The sequence below is a fragment of the Rhinolophus hipposideros genome (genome assembly GCF_964194185.1).
Source record: "Rhinolophus hipposideros genome assembly, chromosome: 6".
Taxonomy (NCBI): Eukaryota; Metazoa; Chordata; class Mammalia; order Chiroptera; family Rhinolophidae; genus Rhinolophus; species Rhinolophus hipposideros.
In genome coordinates, this window is record NC_138052.1 from 49920990 (window position 1) to 49942644 (window position 21655).

The 21655-nt window shown below is 35.3% G+C and overlaps 1 protein-coding gene across 2 annotated transcripts in view; it reads right to left on the minus strand.

Annotated features, from left to right (window-relative positions):
• Positions 1–21655, minus strand: part of SP3 (Sp3 transcription factor) — a 60134-nt gene that overhangs the window by 33552 nt on the left and 4927 nt on the right. For both annotated transcript variants that reach the window (XM_081052348.1, XM_081052349.1), the window contains exon 4: positions 15459–16821. In XM_081052348.1, the coding sequence (XP_080908474.1) occupies positions 15459–16821 (1363 nt within the window). The remainder of the gene's footprint in view (positions 1–15458; positions 16822–21655) is intronic.

Genomic DNA, 21655 nt, shown 5'->3' on the forward strand with positions numbered 1-21655 from the left:
TGCCACTCAATGTCTCATGTTAGATTATGAACAACTTCAGCCTACGTTCCATATTTATCTTTGTATCCCCAGCATCTACCAGCAGAAATTCTATACAAATTTGTAGACTCAATTGACCATAAGTTAAAGACAATGGAATACAATTTTATATTTCAATTAAACCTCAATAAAGCTGAAATGAAAAAATAAAGGCTGAAATTTTTTAAAAATGTAAGAAAAATGTAGTGAAAAATGTAGTGAAAAATTTAAAGGCAACAATGTGTTTAGGGAAGATAACTGATGTAAAGGATATATAGTAACAATTTCCAGTATATTCCAAAATTAAAATCTCTAACCCAGGAACTTTGCTTCTAGATATACACCCTTCAGATACACATACTTTCTCTAATGGGGAAAAATATAGGTGTAAAAGGATATTCACTGTAATATCATTTGATATAAAATTGAAAATACCCATCAATAAGGATCTTACTAAATAAATGGCAAAATATTTGTTCAAGAATATTGTTATTGCCGTTGCTAAGAATGAGATAGCACTATACCAACAAAAAAATTTAATGCAGAAGAATGGGTATAGTATCATACAATTTCAGGGAATGGCAGAGTATAGGTACGGTAATGTTAGTAAATGTATCCTTCCAGCAGATATTCCATACATTAAAAAAACAAAAGAAACCCGGTAACAACAACTAACTCTAGGGAGGGGAACTGAGGGATTAAGATAAGGAAGGAAAGAGACTAACTTTTCAATGACTATCCTTTAGAATTTGTGGCATGTGCAGGTATTCAAGAAATACAGTATTCAAGAAATACAGTAGCCCCTCCCCATCCAGTTTCGCTTTCCTGCGTTTCAGTTACCTTGAGGTCAACTGCAGTCTGAAAATATTAAATTTCCCCAACCATCAACATCATCATCGTCCGATGGTCTAGGATCACGCAAAGCAGATGCTCTTCCTTCTGACACATCCTGAGGTCAACAGCAGCTTAACGCTGTGTTCCAGTGCCCATGTCCTTCGTCTCACTTCATCTCCTTACATAGGCATTTTATCATCTCACATCGTAAGGTGAGTACGGTACAATAAGATATTTTGAGAGACCACATTCACATAACTTTCATCACAATATAATGTTATAAATTGTTCTATTTTATTGTTATTGTTAATCTCTTACTGTGCCTAATTTATAAATTAAACTTTATCATAGGTAGGTATGTATAGGAAAAAACATAGTATATATAGGGGTTTTGGTATTATCCATGGTTTCAGGTATCCACTGGGAGTCTTGAAACATATCCCCTTCGGATAAGGGGACACTACTATAAATTTTTTTAAAAGAATTTTAAATGCACCAGAAAAAGGAAAGAGAGGCGTGAAAAACAGATTAAATGTTAATCCAATAGCCTAGGAGAACAGTAAAAACCAGACTAACAAAATGAGAACGAAGAGGAAGAAAGATCACAAAAATATAGCCGAAATAAAACCAAACCAAAGGGACTTGGAACTTGCTACCGGGAAACAGAAAAGAGTTAACCCCACACCTGCATCCAAGCAGCTAGCTAAAAGTAACCAGAGACAAAAACACAATTGTGCTAATTACTCCAGTGGGCACCCAACCCTGCAATCCTACATCTCAATAGTAATTTCACTTTCCAGTTCTCTCAGATGACCATTTCATACCTTCTCCCTTCTTAAATTTCTAACACCTGCCCTCCTCACTTATCTCGGCTTGCTTATTACAAAAGGAAATTAGAAGCAATCTGACAAGAACTACTTTATCTTCTTACCAACGTATCTGCATCTGCTCTATCCTATGCCCTTCCCATTAAAAACATGATCCCCAATCTTATCTGTGGCCAATCCCTATACCAGTGTCCTGTTATTTCATCTTGCTTGCTTTCTTAAAAACTCCTCTAGTATACCTTCCTCCTGGATCACCAATTTCTCCCTTTATGGAGACATTCCCAGAAAATCCCTGCCGCAACCTCAAGTACACCTCCAGCTACCATCATCTTCTATTTAATGTTCCTTCGCTTAACAGGAAAAAAAACAAAAAAACAAACTTTTAAACTATTTTAATTACTGTTACTACTTCTTCCCTTAGTCTCCTTTTCTACTCAGGCTTTCCTCCCTGGTACTCCACTGAAACCACTTTTCACCAACAACCAGAATCCCATTCTCTATCATCTTATATACCCTCCCCAATACCTGAAAAGTTAAGAACTCTATCCTGCTTTCTTAAGTAGTTTATTCCTTTGGCTTCCAGGATTATCATTCTCTCCTGGGAGCTCTTCCTATTTACGTAATTTTTGTTATAGTCTCCAATTCTATTAAAAAATTTTTCATGGTTGGCTTTTATCTTTAGACCACAGTCAACAGTTATTTTACTCCAGGAATTTAGAGTTACAGTTAAGTCTTGTTTCTGTTCTCTGTTGTTTCTGCTGGCTCTCACTCACGGTGTCTCATCTCCTCATATGCCCGATTACCTTTGATTCTGTGCTGGACATAGCATTTTAAAAACCTAGAAAAATAATTTGAGGCTCAAAATGCTACTAATTTTCTAATCTCTTATCTATATTCTTTCCCTACTACAAAATCACTTGGGGACTTTTAAAATATCTTAATTAGGCCTCATGCAAAGCCATAAAATTAGAACTGGGGGGAGGGTGAAAACAAGTTCTTGGCATTTTTTAAAAGTTCCCTGTGAAGGGGCGGCCAGATGGCTCAGTTGGTTAGAGAACGAGTTCTGAACAACAGGATTACCAGTCTGATTCCTGCATAGGATGGTGGGCTGCACCCCCTGTAACTAAAGATTGAAAACGGCGACTGGACTTGGAGCTGAGCTGCGCCCTCCACAACTGGATTGAAGGACAATGACTTGGAGCTGGTGGACCCTGGAGAAACACACTGTTCCCCATAATAAAATATAACATAACATAATATAATATAATATAATATAAATGAATGAATAAATAAATGGTTTCCTGTGAGATTCTACAATGCAGCCAAATGTTGAAAAGCTATGACCCAAATAGTTTTATCTGGTCACATCTATCTATATTAATGACTCCAATGTTTTATTAGAAACATTTCCAATGTTTTATTAGAAAATAAAATTCAAATTCCCTACCAGGGCCCCTGCCTACTTCCAGTCTCTTCTAACACCCCTCTTTCACTAAGCTCCAGCCACCTTGGCTCATTTTCTCTTCCTGGAATACTCTTTCCTCCAGAATTCAATATGACAGGCTCCTTTCTCAACGTTCAGATCTGGACTTCAATTTCACCTCCTTATGAGGAGGCATTTCCTAACCATCCTACCTAAAATAACTACCATCCTCCATGGTTTTTCCATATTCCTTACTACTCCAAAATTCTACTTTATTTTCTTCATTAACACTCTAAAATGGCTGTTTGCTTATTTTTCTTCATCCACTAAGACACAAAATTCAAGAGATTGGGAACTTTGTCTCTCCACTGTTGCAAAGATCATAAAAAACATTTCCTGGAATACTGTAGTATACCCTCAAACATTTGTTGGCTGAATAAATTACTAAATTCTCTAATCCAGGTTGCTGGAAGGGTAATGGCAGTATTCATCTGAAGAAAACTTAATGAGACATATGAAAAGTGTCATATATCAAGTACCCTCATAAAATAAAGTTGGATGCAAAAAATGTCCCCACGAACCACTAAAATGACCAAGTAGTTTAGAGACCAGCTTAATAATAGTTATTCTTTTAGATTATACATAATATGGCACTATAGAACAATGTATCAAAGAAGGTATTCTAATGAAAATCATACATTAGGTAATTTCCATTTTGTTGTTTCCATCTAGAATTCTAATTTGCATTATTACTCACTACCCTGTTTCCCTGAAAATAAGACCTAGCCGAACAATCCGCTCTAATGCATCTTTTGGAGCAAAAATTAATAGAAGACCCAGTCTTATTTTACTATAATATTAATTTTTGCTCCAAAAGACGCATTAGAGTTGACTGTCCGGCTAGGTCTTATTTTTGGGGAAACACGGTACATTATATAGAGTAAATCTGTTTAACCACAAACTGAATATACTAATTCAGAAAACAAATTCACAAAAAAGTGAGGGGGAATAAAAGAACAAATCAAAAAGAAGTTATTTAAAAACAGTGAGCAGTCATTTGTTGAAGATGCACCTAACGAGTTTAATTAGTTGACCCTCTCCAAGGTTCCATGGTTGAAATCATATTGCTAGTCAGAGTAACAGTTATTATTTCTACCAATGTTAAATTAGGTATTTAAGACTGTTGTAAGTATTATTCTCAAAGAATTACTCAGGGATATGTGAGCACTATTTTTCCAGAGAATACTAATAACAAGAGTAACCAAAAACATACCGTTAAAATTTTATTTTAGAAAGTACATAATGTATTCTAGGTATTTTTCTAGTCATAAGGATAACTTAAAATTTCCAATTTCTTCCACAAACTGTTAAGCTGCATCAGATGGCTTGTATATCAATACAAACTAAACTCAAAAACTATGTTTCCAAGTTTCTAAATTCAGTTTTGCTCCAAAAACAGTCTAGTAAGAACTTCATGTACTAAAACTCACCATGACAAAACTTAAAGACAAACAAATGAAGAATATATTTATGGTGTGTGACAAAACATGAATTAATGCCCTTAACATATGAAGTTGTTTCTCCTTTTTTAATGTCTTACAAATTAGTAGTGGGGGCCGGGGGGAACAAGAAAAAACATGAAAGGCAACGACCAAAGAAACACAAACAGCCAATAAACATGCAAAAATGTTCAAGTTCTTTAATAATAAATGAATGAATTATATTCTCTTTATAACCCCCAAAACTTTGTCCATTTGATACCCTATACTCTCATACAATGCTGGTTAAGGAGCATTTTGCAATATATAATAAAAGCCTTAAAAAGTAACATTCTTTACTCAACAATTCCCTTTTAGTACTTTTGCCTAATGAAATAATTAGAAATGTGAGCAAAGATTTCTATGTAACAAGAAAAAATGAGAAATAACCTAAACACATAGTAGTAGAGGATTAAACCATGGAACACCCATACAAAAATACCTAGAAATGAAACGAAACAGTCATAAAACTACTGATGTGGGAAAACGCACTAGATACATTGTTTAAAAACAAATGTATATTGTAAACAAATGTACTAATTGTTTAAAAAAACAAAAGTTACTGTGCTTATGTTTTTAAAAATCCCTTATTCATTAGAGTAGCATTTCTCAAACTTTTTGATATCAGGATCACTCTAACCCTTAAAAATTACTGAGGACTTAAAGGAATTTTTGTTTAGGTGAGTTATATCTATTTGCCAGAGAACCAGCATGAGGGTGAATGGTTGAAGTGGTGCATGGGAATGGGTAGAGGTGATGAAATAATATTCTATCTTGACTGTGGTGGTGATAACTGTGCCAAAATTTTGTTTTTCAAAAATTTGAGGACCTCAAAGGGCCTTTGTGCATATAAGTACATATACCTATCAACATTTATAATATTAGAAATCAAAACTGAGAAAAATTTTAAAGTGCATTAATTTTGAAATAAACTTATTAAATGTTATCAGTAACATTTTTTTATGAAAAATATATTTTTTAAAAAGTTAGTGAGAATAGTTTGACATTTCTGCAAATCTCTAATATCTGGCTTGTCTGTGTTCAATCTGTTGTGTTATCACACATGTTGCCTCTGGAAAGCTCCACTGTACATTACCTGTACATTTGCTGAGAATGGAACAGGCAAATAACATCTTAGTATTATTATGAAAATATCTTTGACCTTACAGACCCATGAAAGAGTCTCAGGGACTCCCAGACCACACATTAAAAAACCACTTCATTAGAATTTTGGGTAAAATTATACAATGTCTGGGATCTGCTTTAAAATACTCCTGCAATAATAAAAATTTAAATGGTAGAAATAAAGGAAACAAGAATGGCAGAACGTTGGCGACTACTGAAGCTAGGAGGTGGTTACATTCAGTTCAGTATACATTTCTCTGCTTTTGAGTAATTTTGAAATTTTCTATTAACGTTGAAAGTTACTAGTATTTTACAGTCCATTAAATCATTAATTTTTTATCCATTTCTGTGATGACTATTATTTCTTCATTGGATCCATTTTTCTACTTAATCCTTTAGTAGTTCGTTTAGCAAGGGTCTTGGAATAGTCCTTGAGTATTTTTAATGTTTTCATTATTTCCTAATTCTTGACTAGGGGTTTAACTGCATATAGAATTTTCAACTGCTGGTTACTTTCTCTTAGTACCATGAAGATACTCCTACGCAATCTTCTGGCATCTGTGTGTCTGATAGAAGTTTGTAGGTATATAATTTCTTTTTTTAGTAATCTGTCCTTTCTTTATGTCAAAATTTAAGATTCTTGCTTTCTCTGTAATTTTAGTATAAGTCGGGGTGGGCTTATTTTTATTTACGTTACTTAATACTTGAAGTAAAGTTTTCATCTGTAGACTATTATTTCTTCAACACATGAAAATTGCCAGCGATTATCTCATCAAATATTGCTCTTTTTTTAGTCCTTCATTCACCTTACTATTCCTTCTTTCTGAAATTCTTATGTTGGTGGCATGCATATACGAGGGTGCCAAAAAATGCATACGTGTTTTTTGGAAAGGAAAGGAAAGGAAAAAACTGTATTAAAATTGTAATACTCAATATATGTCAATAAAAAAGATGGATACAAGTCTTGTGTATACATTTTTTTGGCACCCCCATTATAGGGATTACCGAATGAAGAGTTCAGAATTAGAAACAAAGCTCCGTACACTGTACCATACCTAACGGAAATGTCCTCAGGTTATGGTTAACAATAAAACTTTAAGTCTACATAAAACAATAGCTCCATTGGTCCTCCATTTGTGTAAAACAGCTAAAAGATCTACCAGTTACTTTAAATCAGTATAGATTACCGTGTTTCTCCGAAAATAAGACCGGGTCTTATCTTAATTTTTGCTCCAAAAGACCTATTAGGGCTCATGTTCAAGGGATGTCACCCTGAAAAATCATGCTAGGGCTTATTTTCCGGTTAGGTCTTATTTTCAGGGAAACACGGTATATTCACATTTACCCCCACTTTTTTTTTTAAAGGAGGACACAGCTCACAGTGGCCCATGAGGGGATCGAACCGGCAACCTTGGCACTGCCAGCACCATGATCTAACCAACTGAGCTAACCAGTCACCCCTACCTCCACTTTTTTAGCTGTAAAAAGCGGGGACCTGAACAGACACTTCTCCCAAGAAGACATACTAACAACCAACAGATGTGAAAAGATGCTCAACTTTACCAGCTAGCTATTAGGGAAATGCAAATCAAAACCACAATGAGATATCAACTCACACTTACTTATTAGAATGGCTGTATCAACAAAATAAGAATAACAAGTGTCAGAGAGGTTGTGGGGAAAAAGGAACCCTCATACACTACTGGTGGGAATGTAAATTGGTACAACCACTATGGAAAACAGTACACAGGTTCCTCAAAAAACTTAAGAATAGAATTACCATATGACCCCTCTTCTGGGTATCTACCCCCAAAAAATCTGAAAACACTTATGAGTAAAGAGGTATGTACCCCTGTGTTCAATAAAGCATTATTCACAGTGACTGAGACATGGAAACAACCAAAATGTCCTTCAACAGATGATTGGATAAAGAAGTTGTAACATATATACAATGAAATATTATTCAGCCAAAAGAAAAGATGAACTACTGCCATTTGCGACAACATGGATGGATCCTGAAAATATCATGCTAAGAGAAATAAGTCAGGACAGAAAAAGTCGAGAACTGTATTTCACTCTTACGTGGGATATAAAACTTGAAAGCAACAAATGAACAAGACAAACAAAAACTCATACACAGGCAATTTTGTGGTTACCAGAGGGGAAGGAGGTGAGGAGTAGAACAGGTAAGGGGGGTCAAATATATGGTGACAGAAGATTTGACTTTGGGTGGTGAACACAATGCTATATACAGATGATGTATTATAGAATTGCACACTTGAAACCTAATTTTATTAACCAATGTAATCCCAATAAATTTAATTAAAATAAGGAATAACAAAAACTCAAAGACACAGACAATAGTTTAGTGGTGCGGGGAAGGGGCGTTGGAGGGGTGGTAGATGAGGATAAAAGGGATCATGGTGATGGAAGGAGAATTGACTCTGGGTGGTGAACACACAATGTGATATATAGATGATGTATTACAGAATTGTACACTTGAAACCAATGTAACTTTACTAACAACTGTCACCCCAATAAACTTTAAGTAAAAAAAAAATAAAAATAAAGACTATTTCCACCATACACTCTGGTTTTCATGCAGTAGGTTTTGCATGTTAGTAGTGGTTGTACATTCCAACAATCAGCCAGTTCTGGCATCTGATTCCTTAGGTAAAACTAAGAAAGATTATTACTTTTATTTCATTAGAATCACCAATCAATATGTTTCAGAAGACATCTCCTTCAGTTACCATGAACAAAATACATAAGGCTAGTATCCTTCCTCCCAAAATGCAAAATACTGAAGCAAAACAAAACAAAATAAAACAAAAAAGGAAGAAAAACACACTATTGATGTAAATTAAACAGAACGCCAAGTCGGTGTAGTATACTGAAAAAACAAAAAAACTAAGACTAGTTGTGAAGCCTTGGGACAGTTTCCTTCCCTACCCAAATGTCAGAATAGTAATAGGATTATTGCAAGAAATTGCAAGAAATTATGTAAGGTGATATTTCTAAAAACTAAATAGGATCTGACACAGTAGTACATTAAGAGATCTCTCCCTTTTGTCCTTCAATATTTAAATAGAATTTTTAAAATACAATTTTTTGTAGTGCTTCTATTCTCTCACTAATTTTAAAAAGCACAGCTACCAATTAGTCCACAACTAAGCAGTTTTTCATGGATAATGGGAATTCTAAACATTAGGTTTTTGTTTTAAATAAGTAATGACTTCTGTAAATCTTTCTTCCTACCTCAAATACCTGACTGCATTTAAAATCTTGCCAGTCTTGAAGGGTAACTCTGTATTTAGATCAAATTCTGGTAGAAGACTAAAATTCGAGAGAGTAAGTCTTGGCTTGAATTGGGGGAAAATTTTCTAACTAGAAAAGACATTGGAAAGATATGTAAATTCATATTGCCTCCTCCCACCCAGCGTCAAATACACAGCAATGACAAAAGTAAAAATAAAACTTCAAAAAAAAAAAGTTCTCTAAAACAGCATGCATTTCTCAGGGGGCAAGAAACAAAGAGAAATAAATGCAGTGAGCAGGGCTGCAGTTTGGGGCCTGATGAGCTCTATGTTTCAAGGAAGATGGGGGTTGAATTTCTAAGGATAAGAGGCACTTAACATACCCTTCGTTAGGAGGGGCTCAGAGTCAGCTTCACTGTTTAAAACAGGCGAAGTAGAAGTCATTTTTATTAAAGGGGAGCTTAGAAGTCAAAGAAATTCCAGAGTCCAGGTTAAAAACAAAAGTGTTCCTCTGTATCTTGGAAAATTGTTACATTAATTCCATATTTACCAAAAAAAAAAAAAAAAAAAAAGAGGTCAAAGTTTTAAAAAGCATTTCATCTGGGTACACTAATGCCCTAATAGAGTTTTGAATTTTTTTTTTTTTACTCTGATACACCCTAAGATAATTTATGTTTCTTCTTGCCAATTAAAGACAGTGCACCAAGGGATAGTTTTCCTATTACCAAATATCCCCCAAATTAAAATTTCTTGGTTTTTATTGCTAAATGTTGCTGCTGTGTACACTGCAGCATTTTTATTCTATTTACTTTAACTTTCATTTTCTCAAATTCTTTCCCAATTCCTTAAAATTAGGACAAAATTCAAAAATAATGGCTTTCTTGAGTGCTTCTTTATTTTACCCTTCTTTGCCATATTCAGTAATTTAAATTACCACTTTTTAAATTCCCTTTTGTATTTAATTCATACAGTATTGCTATACTGATAGTATTTTAGAAATTACTGTACTGAAATACTTGGTGCTTTATACCACTCTAATTTCATGACCAACATAAATCCACCAAATCACAAATTCTCTAGAAATGCTTTTCTAACATATATAGAATGCCATAACCTTAACTTTGTACAAGCTTTAAAAAGTGGTTTCTAAAAACTATCTGCTATGTCTTCAGAAGTCTGTCAATGTACCAGCAGTTCTCAAACTTTTTGGTCTCGGACACCTTCTAAACTCTTAAAATACGAGTATTACTGAGATTCCCAAAAAGCTTTTGTTCATATAGGGCATAGATTTTGATATTTACTGTATTACAAATTATAAGGGAAATTTAAATTTTAATTCATTTAAAAATAGTAAATTATGTTAACACAAATTAGCATTTGATAAAAAACAACTATCTTCCAAAAATATAAATAAAATTTTAATAAGAAGCCATGTTTTTTTACATTTCTGCAAATCTCTTTTAATGTCTAGGTTAAAAACAGCTGGCGTCTAACACTGCTTCTACATTCAATCTGTTGCAATATGTGATTTGTGTCAAAGCATATGAAATAGGGTGGCCGGATGGCTCAGCTTGCTGAACAAGGTTGCCGGTTCAATTCCCACATGGGATAGTGGGCGGCGCCATCTGCAACTAAAGACTGAAAAGGGCAACTGGACTTGGAGCTCAGCTGCGCCCTCCACAACTAGATTGAAGGCCAACAACTTGGAGCTAATGGGCCCTGGAAAAACACACTGTTCCCTAATATTCCCCAATAAAATTTTAAAAAAAGATAAATATGTAAAAGATCAATTTTTTTTAATAAAAAAAAAAGCATATTAAGTATATCTAGTCCCACAAAGATAATGTGGCTGGAAAAGGAAGGAGTAATATGATGGCCTTTCAGCCAACTGCGGGTATTTTTTTGATACTACACCAAACTTGACAAGGAGCAGTTTCTTAAAAGTCTGTTACAGCGTAGAACCTGAAACCGTATTGGTAAATGTTCCATACGTTTGTTACTGGTCTACCTTTAACTCTGAATGCATGATTTTGTAACATGAGTTGGTCATTTGAAAACTACTGGTTCACTGAGCAATCATACCAATCTTCCAATCAGACCAATCTCAAATGTTGGCACATTTTATTATAACAGTATCCAAAAAAAATCCTATTTATTAATATCACTACCCATCTCATCAGAAACGTACTTAATTATTAATAAGCTGTCAAGTTCACAGTAGTAGATTTGAGCTTTCCAAAACTCTAATTTTCACTGGAAAGCCCAAATTTTATCATTGATAGCCAATAACACGTTTTTTTCCTTTAAGTAATGCTCAATTCATTTTTTTTTTTTTTAGAAAATATCTGTCACTTAAATACATGAATCTCTCAATAACCATAGTCTGTCAGTCATTCCTTCAAGTAAACCGTGTTTCATTAAAATAGCATCTAGTTCAGCTTACAGCTCACACAACTACAAAATTGGGGAGGGGGGGAAGCATTTTTTCAAATGTAATCATCTAAAGTGCTTTATTAAAGCATACTTTTTGTCACACACACAAAAAAATATTTAAAAACATGCAGCAAGAACTGCAAATCAAAAACACCACTTTGTACCAGTTAGGATGGCTATAATCAAAAAGGACAATGGTTAAGTGTTGGTAGGGATGTAGAGAAATTGGAACCCTCATACATTGTTGTTGAGAATGTAAAAGGTGCAGTCACTTCAGAAAAACAATTTGGCAGTTCCCCAAATGTTAAACAGAGTTACCATACAATGCAGCAATTCCACTCCTAAATATATATCCAAAATAAATGAAAACACGTCCACACAAAAAAAAAACTGTACACAGAATGTTCACAACAGCACTATGTATAATAGCCAAAAAGTAGAAACTTTGCCCATCAACAAATGATTGAATAAAATGTGGTATATCCATACAATGGAATATTATTCAACCACAAATAGAAATGAAACACACATACAGGCTACAATAAGATCTTGAAAATATTATGCTAAATAAAAGTCAGATGAAAAAAAGCCATTAATTATGTAATTCCATTGATATGACACAAAATTCCAGTGATATGAAAGGCAAATCCAGAGAGATAAAAAATAGATTAGTGGTGACCAGGGGCTAAGGTGGGCGAGGATATGAGGAGTGACTGCTAAAGGTATGGGTTTCGTAGAGAAGGTTGATGAAAAAAAATTACCTAAAATTAGATCATGGTGATGGTTGCATAAGTCTGTGACTTTATTTTAAAAATCAGTCATATACTTTAAAGAGTGAAATTTATGGTATGTAAACTATGTTTCAATAAACCTGTTGTGTATTTTTTAAAACATGCAGCAATCAAGAGTCAAGATTGAGTTGGCGGGCTCGGTGGCTCAGGCGGTTAGAGCTCCGTGCTCCTACTCCGAAGGCTGCCGGTTCGATTCCCACATGGGCCTGTGGGCTCTCAACCACAAGGTTGCTGGTTCAGTTGCTGGTTCAATTCCTGGAATCCTGCAAGGGATGGTGGGCTCCACCCCCTGAAACTAAGATTGAACACGGCACCTTAAGCTGAGCTGCCGCTGAGCTCCCAGATGGCTCAGTTGGTTGGAGTGCATCCTCTCAACCACAAGGTTGCCCTTTGACTCCCACAAGGGATGATGGGCTGCGCCCCCTGCAACTAGCAACGGCAACTGGACCTAGAGCTGAGCTGCGCCCTCCACAAGTAAGACTGAAAGGACAAGTTGAAGCTGAACTAAGATTGAAAGGACAACTTGACTTGGGGGGAAAAAAAAAAGTCCTAGAAGTACACACTGTTCCCCAATAAAGTCCTGTTCTCCTTCCCCAATAAAATCTTAAAAAAAAAAAAAAGTCAAGATTGTATAAAAACTATTTTTGACTGGTTTATCAAGATCACTCTTCAGTGAAATGCTTTTTTCTTTAATTTCAAGTGCAATGTCATGAAGAATACAACTACTAGTAGTTTTGTGCAACTGCTTTGATTCGTGCTAAGACTGAAGCAGTTTTAGCCATCTTCAGTGAAAATGTCAACATAATGATAAAGGCAGATAACTTCAGCATTATTATGAAAAGTAGTTTGACATCAAGGACCTCTGAGAGTCTCAGAGATACCCCAGGGATCCACAGACCACACTTTTTGAGAACTGCTGTTCTAAACCATAGCTTTAGAAGATTCAAATGCAATTAAAGCCTTTCCAAGGACAGACCTGAGGCTTCAAGACAATTTCAATTTTCTTAGCATACGAGGTGTGACCAAAAATACGGTGAATGTTTAAATTAAGAAATTTATTACAGTAAGAGATACATTGCCATTAATCCCCCTCAAAATACTCCCACTCGCTTCAAACACAGTTATCCCGTTGTCCTTGCCACTTTCTGAAGCAGTTCTGGAAGTCCTCTTTTGTGTCTTTAGCTGTGCTGTTGCAGCTGCCTTGATGTCCTGAATTGATACAAACATTTACCTTTCATGGTCATTTTGACTTTGGGGAAGAGCCAGAAGTTGCATGGTGCCAGATCTGGTAAATAAGGTGGATGAGGACACTCCGTAATGTTTTTATTTGACAGAAATTGCCATACCAGAAGTGATGTGTGACACGGAGCCTTTCCTATTGTGATCACAAAATACAATGAATGCAGCTGTCAAGTGCCATCCAACGGGAAGGCGGGGATCTTCAAAATGGGAAGCCGTGTGTGGAACCTTACTTAGTAACAGTATGTGACAAGTTTCAACTTGTTCAGTGCAGGCAGTAGGGTGTGAGCTGTGGTTGAGAGAAGGTGTGTTTTTAAAGTGCACCGTAAATTGTCCTCCATCACGACAAGGCTCCGTGTCACACATCACTTCTGGTACACAGCAATTTTTGTCAAATAAAAACATTACAGTGTGTCCTCGTCCACCTTACTCACTGGATCTAGCACCCTGCGACTCTGGGCTCTTTGCCCAAGTCGAAATGATTCAGGCCATGGAGGCAGCCACAACAGCGCAACTAGACACTCATGAAAGAGGACTTCCAGGACTGCTTCAGAAAGCGGCAAGGACAGTGGGATAAGTGTGTTCAAAGCGAGGGGCAGTATTTTGAGGGGGTTAATGGCAATGAGTCTTTTACTGTAGTAATTTTTTTAAATTTAAACATTCACTGTATTGTTTGATCACACCTTGAATATCACAAATTTCTCGAGAAAACAGGTCGTCTCTACTGTGATAGAAATTATTTCAACAAATTCAAGTGTCCCAATTTAAGAGTTTAGAATCACTGGCTTACTGGAATGTTAAAATAGTACAATCTCCACAAAAATCCAAATAAAAGGAGAAAAGGATTTAATACACAACAAAACATTCAATAAAATGTTATCTAAATAAATAACATTAATACATCTAGCACAGCTAAGTTCAATGCCCACTACACACTTATAAGAATAAATTATCCTGACCTTTTCTGTCTGACTTAGAACCATATAATTTCACTCATACGTAGAATATAAAACTGAAAGCAACAAAGAACCAGACAAACAAATAAAGAAACAAAAACTCAGACACAGACAACAATTTCGTGGTTACCAGAGGGTAAGGGGGGATGGGGAGGGTAGAAGCGGGGAAAAGAGGATCAAATATAAGGCAACAGAAGGAAAACTGAGTCTGGGTGGTGAACACACAATGCCAAACATAGATGATGTGTTATAGAAATGTACACTTGAAACCTATATAATTCTAACCAATGTCACCGCAGTAAATTTAAAAAAAAAACAACAACTCACAGAATCAAAGAATTTTAGGTCTGGAAGTTACTGTAGATATAATTACCTACTCCAACAAACCCCATGTTACATGATGAGGAAACTGAGTTTGTGAGGAAAAAAAGTAACTTGGCCAAAATCACACAGCTAGGTACTACTGGCTGAGACAGTATAAATAAATAGTCTTTACTCCCAGTACCATGTTTTCACTATGCCAACCAGATTCCCCAACCAAATTCAATGCATAAAACATTTAATGGGATGGTGAACACACAATGGGATTTACAGATGATGTAATATAGAATTGTATACCTGAAATCTATGTAATTTTACTAACAAATGTCACCCCAATAAATAAATTAATAAATAAATAACATTTAATGTACATCACACCAAAGATGACTAAGATCCTTACCTGCCAAATAAAAATTCTGTAACACTTGACAATACCAATCAGATGTGAAAACAAATATGTAATTGAGTAAGGAAAAACTACAAATGTAACTGGCATAATGGAGAAATGAATCCTTGACTTCAAAAACTATTTTCAATGAAGAACAATTTAGAAGACACTTTGATGTCTACTTTTCATATAAACAAGGCTTTCAAGATAGCTAGATACTGATAAACACCTAACACAAACACATTTCCTTATGTATTAACAAATCCCTGAACTTATCTATCTATGGTATGACAGGACTTAAAACTCACCTGCAGGACTGTCAGCATTCTCTCCTGGATGTAGCTGTATACCAGTAGAATCTATAGAGTTGACTGTAACTGTCTGTAGATTTGGCAACTGACCAGTGCTTAGACTAACTGGAGTTGAAGTCAAGGCTCCACCTGCTGCTGCAACTTGACCAAGCGTGAGTGTCTGAACAGGCGTCAAAGTTATTTGTTGGGCAGCAGTATTCTGTATTTGCAAATTCTGCAAGTTCTGGACCCCCTGTACTTGAAATGTTTGCCAAGTTATCTGTCCAGAAGGGGTCACTGTCTGTGCCTGAATTAAAAAGGTTCCAGGATTCAGCTGCAACTGAAGATTCTGCAAAGCCTGTTGTGATATATTTTGACCACTGGTTTGCACACCATGGATTGTCTGTGGTGTAATACCTTGCACAATTTGGGCTTGACTGGTTGGCTGCTGAGACTCTTGAAGTTGTAGATGTTGTACAACAGGCTGTGCTGTAGAAACCTGAATATTCTGAGCCTGTGTCTCTTCAGAAACAGGCGACTGGATATAATTTCCCTGAAGATCTGAAGAATGGACTTGCCCACTAGAAGTAGTCAAGTTATTTGTGTTTTGTTGCAATATACCTGTACTATCTATAGTAACAGGCAACTGTGATGAAGAGGATGTTGGCACAAATAAATCTGTATCAGTATTAGTTTCATTAATATCAGGAGAAACCCGCTCACCAGTCCTTTCTGAATTGTCTGAACTATCCATAGCTTGTCCTGTGTTTATCAAATGTCCATCGGCATTAATGCCTGCAGTCATTGTCTGAGAACTGCCCGAGAGTCCCAAAGAATCTAGATCAACACTATTGATTGGTACAAAGGTAATGTTTCCTGGCAGACCAAGAGGCACATTAGCAACTACTTGGGTTTGGCCAGGAAAAGATGAACCACCAATTGCAACTCCCTGAACCTGGACTTGACCAGTTTGTGGTATGAGATTCTGGATATTAGCAGGAGGTGTTCCAGAGGCAAGCAAGGTTTGATTAGAGCCAGGAATGATCTGAATTTGACCACTTTCTTGATTTATAGCTCCATTATCTGAAGAGCCTGTGAAACCAATCTGAACCTGCTGACCATCTGGTGCCTGAATCTGTGGTATTACTTGATATTGAACACTGGAAACTGTACCATTTGATGAATCTGATCCTGGTGCAACTGAAAATATTTGTTGGTTTTGCAGATTCTGCAGGGGAAGAACATACTGCCCGCTCGAAGCAGCAGCACTTGGAATCTGTACTAGATTACCAGCTTCATCTTTTATCGTTGTAGGTGTGGCTGACAAAACTTCCCATCGGTTTGGTGCTCCTCCTAACTGTGCAGAAGCCAAATCACCTGTCTGAATGAAGAAAACAAAAAATACTATGTGATATGTATTTGTGCTATATTTAAATCAATCCTCAAAAAACTCTGAAAACTGATACAAATCCTACTACCTGAAATAAACATTCTCTTAATAACACAATAGAGTTCAAATACAGAAGCAGTACTATACAAACTACAATAATTATCGTTTCCCATTTTGTTATTGCAATGATAACCCATGCTATTTGAGAAGGGAAAAAAAACTTCAATCACTATAGTCTGTTTTATGGCCACAAATTGATCTCCTAATCCCTCATCTGTGATCTCTAATGCTATACAATTAAAAATAAAGTAGAAGTGGCTAGAAAAGATTATGGATAGCTCAAACCAAACATACTTCAAACACTGAAGAGACTTCAGAAAGTATCCAACTCACTAAAAATGTATCACTAAACCATTATATTATGTTTATGGTGCATTATATTTGAGGGGAAAAAACCATTAGTGTAGTGTTATCAAGTCATCTGAATTAGAAAAGCTGAGATTTGTGTATTATTGGGATAAACCTTAAATCAAACAATTAAAAGCTATTCTTCTGTGGCATGTATTAATGCACTCCAGACCAAAGTCATGATTAGGGCTATTCCATTAGCAATTCTTTACTTTTCCCATGAACTAACCTAAAAAATATCAGACCTCTAAAAATTTAATGACAAAATGTTATGCCCTGTGACCACACGGCAAAGTCTGAAAAGTTTTTCTAGAATCTAAAAGCTAGAGGATACAGACTGTGGCTTTACCTACTATTCTGCTTAAGTCTGTGGTTGAGTGCCAGGCATATACATTTTGCATTCTGTGACCTGCTAGAATCTCCGGTATCCCCGTATTTTATAGATTAAGCAAGACTGGAAAAATACCAATGTAGGAAAGCAGACACCAATAAAACCCTGTATGTCAATGTCAAAGACTTTTTTTTTTAAGGAAATAAGAACAGTAAGGTCTAACATTTGAGCTGTTCTTTTATATGTCAAGTACGATGATAGCAGTTTATAAGATTTTATCATCTATTCCTTACAACAATCCTAGGAGGTAGGTATTGCTATTATCCCCATTTCACAGATGAGAAAATTGAGAGACAAAAATCACAGATATCCAATGTCAAGATTTAAAACTAGGCCAAGTCTAACTCTAGAACCCAGGCCCTTAAATACTATACCATACTTGTTTCCTACTAAGACCAAAGGTAAAGACACGGGAAATGAGACCCTACCTTAATTACACACCATTAAAATAAAAACATTCCTATTCCACTTCCTTCTTGATCTGTACGTGATTTCCTGTAACTCCACATATCCTTAGATAATGAGAGTATATGTATATCTAGCCCAGCATTCTCAACCTAGGACCCACGCCTGGGCTTCAAAGGATCTTTGAATCCTCTAAAACCAGTGTTTCAACTTTTTGAGAAAGTGCAATTGGGGGGGTAAGGAGGGGTTCATCATATTCTCAAAGGGGGTTCGTTACCACAGAAAAAGGTTAAGACAAATACTGTTATCTCAACGTAAACCATTCCACATTTTTAATATAAATACTGTGGAATCAAAAGATCTTAAAAGTTTCTTAAAAAAACTCGTTACCTAATTTTCATGTAGATGCAGTTTAAAAGTATATATTTCAATGGATAAACCACAGTATTAATGACTCAAAAGATATTTACACATATCTGCCAAGATGAAATAAGCATATGAGTAAGCCCGTAAGATACACAATCTTTCTCCACAAATGGTTCACAATCTATCCCAGCAGACAGACACATACATGCTATTACTGTGTGAATAGCGATATACACTAGCCCTATGATCAAAACCCTATTTGGGAACATAGAAGACTGAAAAAAAATGATTTCACATAGGCGATATTTAAAATATCTTATAATAAAATTTAAGATTTCACTGTGGGCAATTAGGAAATAGAGACAGAGGCATTAATAAAGATACAGAACCAATAAAGTAACAGACAAAAAGAAACTCTTAAAATTAGTATGTAGTTGGCATTTAAGAGGGGATCCAGAAAAAGTTCACATTCATAAAGTAATGGCGAACAAGACTAGATATTTTTATCAGGGCATGTAGTAAATGGCTTTGTAGATCCTTCTAAGGAGTTTGGACTTTATCCTGCAGATAGTGAATGAAGCTATAAAAGCTTTTTAAGCAAGTGAGTGGTGCAATCAGATCTGTGTTTTATAAAGATAAACTAAGGCCCAGTTAAGGAGACTGAAAGAAAGGCGGAAGAGACTTATGGCAGATCAACTATGGGACCCAGTAAAAAAATCTAAGTCTGAACCAAAATAATAACACTTTAAATACAATCTTTTAAATTTATCAAACTTAAATTATTAAAATGAAGCACTGGACATTGAAGTCACATACCACTCTTCAACTTCTAGCTGGTATGGAAGTTACAAGCTTAAATCATCTTTCCCAATATTAGAGTAACAATTCATGCTTCATTTCAGTCTCCGGGCATTTTAAATAAACTAAAGACATTTAAATCTATACTTCATACTGAAATCTACAGTAAACTGTAATGTCTAAAATCTACTCCTTATCTTCTTAAGGTTACTGATCACCTTTAAAGAATCAACTGTTGAAATTTTTTCTGACCAGCATTAAATTTACAATTATTCCACTCATATCAACGAATAGTGTCTCAGATACAAATTAGTTTTACAATACTAGCATTTTGTCCCATTTTTATCTTTAAAAAAGGTTAATTTATGGCATCTAAAGTATTTTTTTTACAAAATAGTAATAAAGACAGATATTCAACCATTGGTGAACAGTTTTCGAATCAAGAAATTCCTTGAAAATCAATACTACTCAAATAACAAGTCTGAGTAAATACCACCCAAGCATGCCCCTCCCTCTCCAGAAACTAAATAAAAATAAACTGTAGCATCACTTTTTCCAACAATGCAAGTCATTAATTGAAAGGAAATCCTAGGACAAAATGATGTGTTTGAACTTTTTTGAATAAACCTAAGGTGAAAAGCAGATACAAAAAATATTTATGAAGCATAAGCCTGGGGGCGGGGGAGACTGGGAACAGCAAGAGATAACTTAAGGGGGAAAAAACAAACCAGGCAACAAAAAAAGATTTTTCTTTAACGAAATAAATTTACAGTTTTAAAAGATTTACTAAGTGTTAATTTTTTTTAAATAAAAGGGGAAAAAACACAATCAGAAAACTACTAAGACTTTCATGATTTAAGCTAAGACTTTCCTTGGGGAAAGCACACATATTACACCAGAAAGGAAAGAACTCTCAGAACTGAGTTTTGATCCTAGGTAGAATTGTAGAATTGTGTGTGATTTAGAGCAGGATTCAATTTCCTTATGTTGTAATGGGAAAAATATTGCCTTGCAGGGTTATAAAAACCAAGTGTTAAGTTTTGTAAACTATAAAGCACTGTACAATCCTAAGATACCATTATTACTAAGATTATAAGGACAGATTTGAAAGAAACCATTAGATGCCTGACACAGAGATCAGTAAATACTGTGTTTCCCCAAAAATAAGACCTAGCTGGACAATCAGCTCTAATGCGTCTGTTGGAGCAAAAATTAATATAAGACCCAGCCTAATATTATGTTATATAAGACCAGTCTTATATTATATTACATTATATAAGACCCGGTCCTATACTATACTAAAATAAGACCGGGTCTTATGTTAATTTTTGCTCCAAAAGACGCATTAGAGCTCATTGTCCAGGTAGGCCTTATTTTTGAGGAAACACAGTACTCAACTGAATGAATAGTTACAGGTGTTATACTTTAAAATCATTGCAAAGAAAATGATAGAATGTATCAATAAAACTAACCCTGAGATATGAGTCTTCTATGAAAAACTCTACACCAATTTTAAACCTATTTATTTCCATAATTCCACAATGAATAAGCCCCAAATATTTCAACAAAGCCTACTGAGCCCATTCATTTGTAAGAGAAATTTCACCAGCAGCATGCCACTAAAAGAGATAAAGTACACTAAATACAAAATGGGAAAAGGATAAATGAGTAAATCATCTGAGACCAAAAATAGTTGTAAAAAAGTTTGCTGTTAGGCTATCTGGAAACACTATACAAGCAAAAATAAAAGACATAAAAACACGTAACCCAGGCAAGAACTAGTATTTGGTATAGGTTTCACACTAAAAGAAAATCCATCACCTAACCACCTAACAGGTTGGTTAGGTTGATGGAGAGACTAGATTTAACTAGTTTCTCCTAGTAACTAACATTCTCATTGAACAACTAACAAGCAAAATACCATTTAACATGGAAATTGGCGTTACTGTAAAAAGTTGTAACTGAAGCTACTCTAAGTCTCCTTCTGCATATAAACACAATCACACAGTGAAAAGGACCACTACCAACAGTAGCCCTAGGATGTTGCTACAGCAATTCATTACAAGGGAATTCACTACAACCAGGCATAAAAATGGGGGGAGGGGTGCGAGGAAAGGAAAAAAGAGGTTGTCTTCTCAGATAATACCTGGGAATGGGGGTGGGAGAAGTTCATACCACTTATTGCATAGCATTTTAAAAGGATAGTAATTTCTCAGTTCCCACAAATGACTTTATGAAAGCCAAAACCAGGCAAGGAAGGAGTATAACTGGAAACAAGAACAAGTGTGAAGCTAGGTAGAAATAAACTAAAAACCATTCTTAGGCAAGTATGTACTCAAATTTCTTAAAATCGTCAAGGAACACTAAAGAACTCAAACAGACTTCAAATAAAAACAATTACCCAATGAATTCATTACAATGACAATGTTGGTCTTATTTTAAGTAAGGGTAAAAATA